The following is a 12,029-nucleotide window of genomic DNA, read 5'->3' as shown; positions in this document are numbered from 1 at the left end:
TCTTAAAGGCATTAACAGAATCTGCCATTACCACATCTCTAGGAAGGGCATTCCACAACCTCACTGCCCTCACCGTGAAAAACGGTGCCCATTATTGTACCATTTATTAATATATATTGGCTTTCAGTATCCAAGACGGAATGGGCAAGTATAAATTGGACATGGGGCCGAAAAGCTATGGCTACCCCACAGATATTAGACTTTCTATGAAAGGTTGGGACAAAGTTGACACAAAAGTGTTTTTGCCTTTAAAGTCCAGGTAGCAGTGCACTTTTTCAGACACAGTGGGCAGTCCTACTGGAATTTAAGCAATACTTCCAAGCACTTGTACACATTCAGCCACCAAACAGGGACCTAGTCCCACCAAGGGATCTTAACAGCTCTTCAGCATACTCTTTTTGAGCCCATGGACAATGTTGACATCAGGTTTGTATCCTGGAAAGTTACCTTCCTACAGGCTGTAGAGAGTCTTGGATCTCCCAACTCCCAACAGCCGTGGCTAGTTTTTCATCAAGACAAGGCAGTACTTCGCATAGGCCCTTCATTCTTACCAAAGGTAGCTTCCGAGTTTCACATAAACCTGGATATAGTAATCCCATCATTCTGTCCTAATACAGCATTTTAACTCAAGAGATCAGACTGACAATCTGTTAGTACTATTTGGTCCAAACAAATGTGGGCTTCCTGCTACCAGAGCTACCTTAGCTAGATGGATAATGTCCACTGTTTTACACTCCTATGCGAAGGTGGGTAAAAACCCACCTACTAACCTCAAAGCTCATTCACTAGGAAAGTTAGCACTTCATGGCCAATGCAGGATTCAGCATCGCCTGGCTTAATATGCAAGGCAGCAACCTGGAGTTCGCTGCATACCATCTCCAAGTTTTACAAACTAAGGGGTATATTTATCATGCTGTGTAAAAAGTGGAGTGAAGCATTACTGGTGATGTTGCCCAGGGCAACCAAATAGCAATTAGAGTTCAACAGTTACAAAACCAAAGCAAAGCATCTGATTGGCTGCTATGAGCAACATCACCAGTAATGTTCTACGCCACTTTTTACACAGCATGATAAATATACCCCTTAATGTCCTTTCCTCTTCAGAAAGGGCTTTTGGCAGGAAGGTGCTAGAAACAGTCAGTTACATGTTAACCCTTTTTGATCCCACCACTTTTTAGCACAGCTCTGGGACATCCTCAGTTGTCCTGCACTGACAGGTAAGGCGATACATAGAAAAGGAGATTTTCTTACCTGAAAAATCTTTCTCATAGGCCCGTACTGTCAATGCAGGGTGGCTGGTATTTTTGCTGCTCATCCAGAGTCAGTTAGGGTAAACATCTCCACCGGCAGCTTAATAACAAAACTGAGGAAGAGGTGAAGCCACCAAGGAGGAGGAGACTCAAAATATCCAAGTAGTTTGTCCTGCCTCCAGAGAGGAGCAATTTAACCCCTGTCTTCCTGAACTGACAGTACGGGCCTACGATAAATAGATTTTTCAGGTAAGAAAATCTCCTTTTCTCAGTGCAAGCACTGATATATAACTGAAAAATGTATTTGTTTTGTTTAGGATTCCTAATTAATATATTTAATTTTTTATTTATTTTCTTTTCCAGTGTCATTTTTTGTAGTAAGCATCGGTGGAACATTAATTGGAATTGCTTTTGCATATATTCTCAGCTTGGTTACTCGATTCACCAAACATGTCAGGATTATTGAACCTGGATTTATTTTTATTATTTCATATCTTTCTTATCTTACTTCAGAGATGCTTTCACTTTCTGCAATCCTTGCGTGAGTATAAGATGGTTTGAACATGTCTGGTTCCCTGGTAATAACATATCAGGGTTACAATGCCTTTTTTTCAGTTATTGACTAATGTAGCTGCTCTATTTTTTGTGTGCAAGTGTGGTTTTCTACTGCTGCATTTTGAGTTTTAAACACTGAAGCAGCCAGCATACAAGAATCAGGACAGAATTAGGACAGCTAAGCCTCAATAATAGCTACCTGCTGTCTCCCCTCAACTTTAGTGGAAACCTTAAAAAGCTGCAGACAGGGGGCTTTTGAGAGTATAAACACAGAGTGTAGGAAGCAGATAGTCCTGTGCCATTTGGATAACATCCCAAATGTTCCAGTGGTCAGTGCTGGTGAGCCCAAAGTAAAATACCTCAGGTCTATTTTGTGTGTGAAGTCAATGTGATTAACCCTTCTTCCATCATACTGCCAGGGCCATATTATACTGTATATAGGCTCCTCAGCTGCCAGAGACTACCAGTGGTGAGGGGTCAACCAGGCGCATTGTGGTAAAAGTGACTTCACACACCAGACCTAAATACAACACTTCCTAAAGTAAAGGCCCACCTAAAAAAAAATGCCCTGTGTAAAGCATGTTTCAACTGTCTGGGTAAGAACTAGCCAGGTCCTAGGTACCAAGGAATGGTCATAATAGTGCAATCTTGATTTTTGGATGATTTTTAGAACAAAAACTGCTACGTTTAGCATAGCTTTGTAGTTTGCAGTAGAAATATGTATTTACCCATTTTTGTTTAGGCAGAATGTGTACTTTTGAAAAATACATGATTTTCTAGGGTCTTCTTACTGTTAGGGGGTCTTATGGCACATACCTGGTGCTTAAATTGATACAGCCTGTGAGTCAGATGTGAAAATTCATATGCATTATTTTCCTTTGGGTGCTTCTGAATGCCACCTACTTTGTTAAATCTATGCATATTGGGCATCAAACTGTTCAGTAGACCCCTGAAATTCATATTTTGAATGTTTTATGTTGATACATTACGAAATGTGGGGTATATAATGGGGTAAAATACAAGCTTTGTGACAATTTTCAGAAATGTCATTAAAAAAAAAAAGGCTAGGTTTAGCATAGCTTTGTAGTTTGGTAGTTTGCAGTAGGAAGATGTATTTTATCAGAATGTGTACTTTTGGACAATATGTCGTTTTCTATGGTCTCTGAACTGTTATGGGGTCTTATGGCACTTAATATACATACTGGGTGCTTATATTGGGTCAGACGTGAAAATTCTTATGCACTAATTTCATTTGAGTGACTCTATACGCCACATAGCTTGGTAAATCTATGCTTACCGGCATCAAACTGTTCAGTAGGCCAGTGGCATTCATATATAGAATGTGTATTTTCTGAAAATATTTGGTTTTCTGGGGTCAACTTACTTATTTCCCACTTTTACCATATACAGGTCCTTCTCAAAAAATTAGCATATTGTGATAAAGTTCATTATTTTCTGTAATGTACTGATAAACATTAGACTTTCATATATTTTAGATTCATTACACACAACTGAAGTAGTTCAAGCCTTTTATTGTTTTAATATTGATGATTGTGGCATACAGCTCATGAAAACCCAAAATTCCTATCTCAAAAAATTAGCATATTTCATCCGACCAATAAAAGAAAAGTGTTTTTAATACAAAAAAAATCAACCTTCAAATAATTATGTTCAGTTATGCACTCACTACTTGGTCGGGAATCCTTTTGCAGAAATGACTTCTTCAATGCGGCGTGGCATGGAGGCAATCAGCCTGTGGCACTGCTGAGGTGTTATGGAGGCCCAGGATGCTTCAATAGCGGCCTTAAGCTCATCCAGAGTGTTGGGTCTTGTGTCTCTCAACTTTCTCTTCACAATATCCCACAGATTCTCTATGGGGTTCAGGTCAGGAGAGTTGGCAGGCCAATTGAGCACAGTAATACCATGGTCAGTAAACCATTTACCAGTGGTTTTGGCACTGTGAGCAGGTGCCAGGTCGTGCTGAAAAATGAAATCTTCATCTCCATAAAGCTTTTCAGCAGATGGAAGCATGAAGTGCTCCAAAATCTCCTGATAGCTAGCTGCATTGACCCTGCCCTTGATAAAACACAGTGGACCAACACCAGCAGCTGACATGGCACCCCAGACCATCACTGACTGTGGGTACTTGACACTGGACTTCAGGCATTTTGGCATTTCCCTCTCCCCAGTCTTCCTCCAGACTCTGGCACCTTGATTTCCGAATGACATGCAAAATTTGCTTTCATCCGAAAAAAGTAATTTGGACCACTGAGCAACAGTCCAGTGCTGCTTCTCTGTAGCCCAGGTCAGACGCTTCTGCCGCTGTTTCTGGTTCAAAAGTGGCTTGACCTGGGGAATGCGGCACCTTTAGCCCATTTCCTGCACATGCCATTTCAGTCCACTGCTTCCGCAGGTCCCCCAAGGTCTGGAATCGGTCCTTCTCCACAATCTTCCTCAGGGCCCGGTCACCTCTTCTCGTTGTGCAGCGTTTTCTGCCACACTTTTTCCTTCCCACAGACTTCCCGCTGAGGTGCCTTGATACAGCACTCTGGGAACAGCCTATTTGTTCAGAAATTTCTTTCTGTGTCTTACCCTCTTGCTTGAGGGTGTCAATGATGGCCTTCTGGACAGCAGTCAGGTCGGCAGTCTTACCCATGATTGCGGTTTTGAGTAATGAACCAGGCTGGGAGTTTTTAAAAGCCTCAGGAATCTTTTGCAGGTGTTTAGAGTTAATTAGTTGATTCAGATGATTAGGTTAATAGCTCGTTTAGAGAACCTTTTCATGATATGCTAATTTTTTGAGATAGGAATTTTGGGTTTTCATGAGCTGTATGCCACAATCATCAATATTAAAAAAATAAAAGGCTTGAACTACTTCAGTTGTGTGTAATGAATCTAAAATATATGAAAGTCTAATGTTTATCAGTACATTACAGAAAATAATGAACTTTATCACAATATGCTAATTTTTTGAGAAGGACCTGTATATTACTACCAAAAAATATACTGCCTGATTTATATGCCATGAAATATGTATGCACTAAGTTACTTTTGGGGTCTCTAAATGACAGATACTTTGGTAATCCCATGCACAATGGGGATCAAACTGTTCAGTGGACCCTTGTCTTTCATATTTAGGACGTTTTTTCTTGGTACTTAATCAGGCCCGGATTGGTGGTGAGGCCATACGTAATGCTATGTGGGAGATGAGGCGCTTGAAAATGGAAGCTTTGAGGAGTTTTCAAGGTTTTCATCAAAACCGACAATTGTGGGAAAGCATTGCGACTGTAATTTGGAATAGAAAGACCTGGGTATTCATTCTGAATTCACTTGAATGTGTACTTTCCAAAAATAAGGAGAATTTCACTTACCTTCTTGACGTAAATTCTATTTCTTCTAGTCCCGACATGTCAGTACACATGGCTAACATCGCCCCTCCCCCACAGGAGGTAGGACCTATACCAAGCCAATTAAAAAGAATCCTGCTCTAAAAGACCACCCAGGGTCGGACTGGGGGGGTGCAGGGCTGCAGCCAGCCATGTCCCCTAACCCCCCGCAGGGCCCCCACCCGACGTCCTCCCCAAGCGCGTATAAATTGAACGCGACAGGGGAGGAACAGTCAGTTGGGGGAGCGCCGGCAAGGGTCGGACTTGGCCGCCGGGGCCCACTAAGGCCGGGGCCCACCGGGACCAGTCCGACCCTGAGACCACCTGACTTCCTCCTCACCACTGTTATACATTTGCCATAGCAGTACAGGAAGCAAAATTGGGATGGGAAACCTGTACTGACATGTCGGGACTAGAAGAAATAGAATTTACGTCAAGAAGGTAAGTGAAATTCTCCTTTTCTTCTGCGTCCCTCCATGTCAGCACACATGGGATCTACCAAGCCATGCCCCACAAAACAGTAAGGGGCGGGAAACAAAAAGTTACAAAACCCAAAAGAGCTATAAAGGCCAAAAACAAGGCCAACATCCCATAGAGGATACAGGGACACTAATGAATCCCTAAAAATGAGACAAGAATGCTGAACAACCAAAAGAACAACAACAATCCCCCCAAGGTATTGGTAAGTGGCTAACAACCAAAGCTTAATTTTCCAACTACTGCAATTAATGAGAGAAAAGCAAGCCAAAACAAAAAATGTACATTCCCTGCGACAAGGGTACCCTCACAGACCAGAGGGCCTTTCACAAGACCCAGATGCTCACTGCAGCTAACCATAATCCTGGCAAAACCAGCTCAAAAATATCACTATCCTAGCACAGCCAGCAGGCCAGACTACCACACCAGAAACTGGCAACAACTAGGATAATAAACCCACTAGTGCTGGGGCTAAGAAACTGACCCTAAGCCCCAAACAGTGGCACTAGAAAATAAAGCTTGTCACCTGCAAGCATCTACTCCACAGCTCAATGGGAGCAGCTCACAAAAAAGTGGACAACCATCTACACCTACCAAAAGAAGACCCAACAAACGCTGATGCAACATGCAGTTCAACTGTATAGAGACACTGCAGCACTCAAAGCCCACTAAGCCCAACCAAACTGGGGAACATAAGAAGCTAATGAACCGGCAACACTGGTATAAGTACTGTGCAAGCAACTGCTGATGCTAAAACAACACACCATTCTGAACCAAAATGTCAAAATGCATATAGCCAATGGCACAGAGGCCAGGCAATGCATATCAAAACAATGTGGCACAAGCTAGCTGGCCTGAATGCACAACTGGTGTGCCAATGCAAAAACACAGACAAAACCCTGAGAGGGAAGGCTGCTAGCACACACACCATAGCACCAAAACAACCAAACATTGCCAAACACCTAATGTGAATCCATGTATGAGCACTCCTGCTGCAAGCATGCCAACTTTTGGAGCACTGAACCAGAAGTCCCAGGAGGCAATGACCCTAGTCTTCTCTAGAACTGCCAGAGAGCAGACCCTCATGCATGCCCATGGCCCAAAAGACAACACAAGGCTATAACTAAGGCAAAGCCCAGAATCCACATGCACCAAGGGCCACACCAAACAAAATCGGTCTCCAACACCAAAGGCTATCCTGAGACCAGTTTAACGCATGAGCCAATCCCCCAGGAAAAGCTCAGCAACCACAAGCCTCCAGGGACAAGAAGCCACAACAGCAAGGACCTGCAGCCATGCAAGCAAAGGGCCAACCAAAACCCCCGGATGCATGAGTCAAAGGCCACAACAAGGGCCCATAACCACTCAATTCCATAGGACAACACAAGGGCCAAGGGCAATGGCAAGGACCAGCACCACACAAGCCCAAGCAGGCAAGATCAAGGGCTAGTCGCCAAATATACCAAGGTCACCAAAGACCACCCAGAGCCCACGGCCATGCACAGCAGACCCACCAGCTGACACGCAGGACAAGGGCCACGCCTCACACCAGTGGGCCAAGGGCCACACCGCACACCAGAGTACACGTGGGCCAAGGGCCACGCCGCACACCAGCGGACACGCGGGCCAAGGGCCACGGCACACACCAGCAGACACGCGGGCCAAGGGCCACGGCGCACACCAGCAGACACGCGGGCCAAGCCGCACGCCAGCGAACCAAGGGCCACAACATACACCAGTGGGCCAAGGGCCAAAACAGGGGCCAGCAGACTCGCGGGCCAAGGGCCAAAACAGGGGCCAGCGGACACGCGGGCCAAGGGCCAAAACAGGGGCCAGCGGACACGCGGCCCAAGGGCCAAAACAGGGGCCAGCGGACACGCGGGCCAAGGGCCAAAATAGGGGCCAGCAGACACAGGAGATAGAAAGGAGGTAGTAGTACTGCCTATCCACCCAAACATGGGATTCCTAAGGAGGATGGGAACCAGGCAGCTACCAACACTCAGTGGGAGAGGTTGAACTACAACTAGGCTCACACCTGAGCCACCAGATAGAAAAGAAATCTCCATGGAGAAACATATGAGTAATACTGTAAAAAAGCACAGTACACCTGTCTGCCCCGAGGATTCAGGCTCACAATAAAGCTTAAAATGTCAAAGACCCAAAGGAAAACAAGCTCCTTACCAGACAGCACTGGCTTGGTGGAAAAAAGCAAATCCCTGTTAGAACCCCGAGAAGGTTGCTTATAGGGAACATGCACATAATATAACAGAAAGAAAAGGAAGAACAATACTGCTAGAGCAGCGCAACCCCGAACCAGTGCTGGAAGTGCCTGGTAAAATCAGGAGCACAAATACCTGCTGTGTCTGCACAGAGGACTCAGGTGCAGGATAAAAAGCTAGCAAAAGTTAGCAAAGTGCCCCAGCAATACACAAGCAGCTAACCTGAAAGCATTGCTTGTCAGCAGAATGCTAACTCCAGTAAAAGCCTGGGGAAGGCTGCTAATAGTGAGCACACAATGTGAGAGAGGAAGGAGAAACCATACTGCTGCAGCAGTGCAACACCAAACAGCTATGGAAGCAACTGGTCTAATAAAGAGCACAATACCCACTGTGTCTGCACAGAGGACTCAGGCTCACAATAACACATAAGCAAAAGAAGCACATGCACCTTACCAGATGAAAGTGAACGTCTGCAGGATGGGACCTCCAGCAAGAACCCTGACAGCTTTCAGCTGAGGGATGTAATTGCTAATTCGTATGCAAGCTTCCCAGTGCACGGAGTGTTACGACACATAATGGAAACTGAGGAATCATACTCACCGGATTCAAGCTAGGCTGAAACTAGCCCATATCCATACCTATGGCCCTTAATCAATCATTTCACAGGGCAGGAGTCCTTAAAGCCTCGCAAAAAAAAAACATAGGAAAAAATGGAGGCTAAGTTAGCTTACAAGTAAAAATGTGGAAAAAAACCCACACCTGTAGCCTACCCAATAGGCATCAGTTTGAATACTGTGCGTAGTTGGGTGTAGGGCAGGGGGGCTATTTTAGCACAAGGCTAGGACCAAGGGTATGCCCATGCCTGCATTTCTTCCCAATCAATTTGAACATTTTGCGTATATGGGGCATCAGGTAAATTCTTCTCCATTACCCGGGAAACATCACTCTGTGTCTACACAGAAGTAAAAAATAAAAAGGAAGAGAAAAAAAAAGTGAGGATGGAGATCCTACCTACCTACCTGTCCAAAAAATAACAGTGGTGAGGAGGAAGTCAGGTGGTCTTATAGGGCAGGATTCTTTTTAATTGGCTTGGTATAGGTCCTACCTCCTGTGGGGGAGGGGCGATGCTACCCATGTGTACTGACATGGAGGGATGCAGAAGAAATATGGTTTTGAGGAGGTCAGCATATTTGTGTATTTGTTATTTTTACCCCACAAAAATGCAGTAAATGTGTTGAAATGTGATCTCAGGGGCAATATCCACTAACTTCCTTTTGGAGTCTGTAAATGCCAGATACTTGACATAACTTTTTAGAGAAACTGCTAAGTTCTAAAAAGCATTGCTGTTTGGTACAGGTATGGGATACGTTATTCGGAAACCTGTTATCCAGAAAGTTTCGAATTACGGAACGACCGTCTCCCATAGACTCCATTATAAGCAAATAAGTCCAATTTTTGAAAATTATTTCCTTTTTCTCGTTAATTATTTCCAAACTCTTAAAAAAAATCCCATTTACATGGGTTTATCCTATAGACTACAGCTCACCCACTAGGTTTAAATCTGAAGCCAGGATAATAGCTGATCAGATCTCCAACTACAGACCGGTTTCACCTTTCTTGAGGCTCATCAGTGTAGTGCAGGGTTTTCTGATGAGTTTAGGTAGAGTCACCATGTGAATTCATTCCCAGAATTCCTTTTGTTTGCTTTTTTCTGTATTTATTTGTTTGTAGAACCACATGGTGAAATCTTGAGACAAGCAATTTTATGACACAAAAATTTTTTATAATAGTGGGTAATTGGTTCATAGCATGGAAAATCTTGGACAAGATCTATACCTATATTAGTTTGTTACATTTTGAAATGCAATGTATTAGTACTACATTGACCACTGATTTCTTTTTTCCAGAATTACTTTTTGTGGAATTTTCTGTCAGAAATATGTAAAAGCTAACATATCAGAACAATCAGCAACTACTGTGAGATACACAATGAAAATGTTGGCAAGTGGTGCTGAAACAATTGTCTTCATGTTTTTGGGAATATCAGCTGTTAACCCACATATTTGGACATGGAACACAGCTTTTATACTTTTAACCTTAGTTTTCATCTCTGTTTACAGAGTGATTGGTAAGTCTTTTTACAAATTGGTGAATTTTATTCAGTATATAAAATACCAAGATTTGTTTATTCATTTTTAAAAGCCATTTACAGTCATTGGGGTTGATTCACTAAAGTGCGATAAATTTTATCGCATGGTTTTTTGCGTTAAAATAGACGCGATAATTAGCACGCGATTCACTATAGTATTATCGCGTGCGTTAAGTCGCCATATCGCATGCGTTATTTTTCGCGCGACCGCATGCGGTAGTTTAACGCATGCGTTAATTAGAGCACAGAAAAGAATACTAACGCAAGATTCACAAACACTTAGATGCGCTAAATATCGCATTAGGCTATGCGAAAATTAACACCTACTTCAGGCAGGCGATAATTATAGAAAAGTACAGTTAATGAGCTTTTGGCAATAAAATATGGACTTTGCAGTGTTATTTATTCAAGTATGTGTTTCCCCTAGAGTGATGCAGCCGCCAGTTTGCAGCGAAATGGTAATTTTTAATACAGTAATTTTCAGCAAGTATTGGCGTGTATGGTATATGCGGCTACAAGTGATGAAATGTTTCGCCAGGCATGGATTCACAGCAAATTTTTGGACGTGACAATCTGCCAATGGCAAAACACATGAAAAAATTCGCCACGCAAAAATTCACCGCATGTCCAAAAATTGACTCAGGCGTCAAAAAATAATAGTCGCGGGCAACAATTTTTTTGCCCGCACAATATTTTTGCCGTTTCGTGGATCTTTCGAAAGATTTGCTAATTTTTCACCAAAGATAACCAGAACACATTTGCTCATCACTAGTGGCTACTATTTATAAGCATCTACTATTTATATGCTACCATTTATATGCTACCATTTATATGTGGCTACTATTTATATACACTATTTATATGCGGCGACAATTTATATACACTATTTATAAGCTACTATTGATATGCGGCGACTATACGCGTGCGTTATTTAGCGCATGTACCCTCAAATACCGCACGAAAATAGTCTTCGCAAGTTAAATAACGCATGCAGTATCGCGCGTAAATTAGCGCAAGTATGCTTATTGTGAATCGTGCGTTAAGACGCGAAAATTTTGACGCAATAAAATTTTTCATGCACGCTATAAATAGCGCACGTTAAAACGCACTTTAGTGAATCGGCCCCATTATGTCAATTTTTACAGTCACTGAACCTCAAAAAGAATTATGGGTCTGCATCAAGTCTGGTTCTATTTGTCTCTCTTTGAGCATTCTTCCTGGTATTTTCTATTTCAGGGGTCCAGATTTTTGGATGATAGCAGCCTCTTTTTTTATTCTGAGGGGGAGTCAGTGTCTGGTATTAGTGAGCTTACCCTAATATGCAGTCTGTCTCTTGAAATACAATATGACATGATTTTTGGCTAAATGCAAAGATTGATTTTGGACTGCCAAACTGTGAATTCTGACAAATGCTAGAGTGGCTGCTGTAGGATGCCACAGACAGTCACTATTTTGGGCTGGTGGTAGTCTGTTTCAGCCTGTATAGCCATATACATTTCCTGTGTCTTTATTCAAAAATAATTACTGAAAACAGAATGGTATGGATATTAATAATAATATTTGGCATGAAAATGTGGCATATTATGCCTTATTTTTGAGCAAATTGTCATATGACGCAATGGTAAAAGAAAAACAAAAACTTGTTTTTTATTTGATTGCTATGTGAGTTCACTTAAATATTTCTTTTATTAACTGAATATTCAATTTAGAATTTACAAAAAATGGTTTTACATAAATACACAGTCTAAATGCAGAACCTCCTTCTCTTGTTCTCCAAGGTGTTGTCCTTCAAACGTGGATTCTTAACCGCTACAGAATGGTTCAGCTGGAGATAATAGATCAAGTTGTCATGTCATATGGGGGTCTCCGTGGTGCTGTGGCCTTTGCTTTAGTGGCATTATTGGATGAAAACCGAGTTAAAGAAAAGAACTTATTTGTCAGCACAACTATAATTGTTGTATACTTCACGGTCATCTTTCAGGTATTTATGTAT

At 42.5% G+C, this 12,029-nt stretch overlaps 1 protein-coding gene across 1 annotated transcript in view; it reads left to right on the top strand.

The window, feature by feature from the left end:
• slc9a3 (solute carrier family 9 member A3) overlaps positions 1-12,029 on the top strand; it is a 250,521-nt gene that overhangs the window by 108,354 nt on the left and 130,138 nt on the right. The window contains exons 5-7 of the mRNA XM_031903807.1: positions 1,614-1,791; positions 9,795-10,015; positions 11,815-12,017. Of these exons, the coding sequence (XP_031759667.1) occupies positions 1,614-1,791; positions 9,795-10,015; positions 11,815-12,017 (602 nt within the window). The remainder of the gene's footprint in view (positions 1-1,613; positions 1,792-9,794; positions 10,016-11,814; positions 12,018-12,029) is intronic.

The sequence above is a fragment of the Xenopus tropicalis genome, chromosome 6 (assembly GCF_000004195.4).
Source record: "Xenopus tropicalis strain Nigerian chromosome 6, UCB_Xtro_10.0, whole genome shotgun sequence".
NCBI lineage: Eukaryota > Metazoa > Chordata > Amphibia > Anura > Pipidae > Xenopus > Xenopus tropicalis.
The sequence above is the reverse complement of the archived record's forward strand: the minus strand, read 5'-3'. Positions and strand labels throughout refer to the sequence as shown.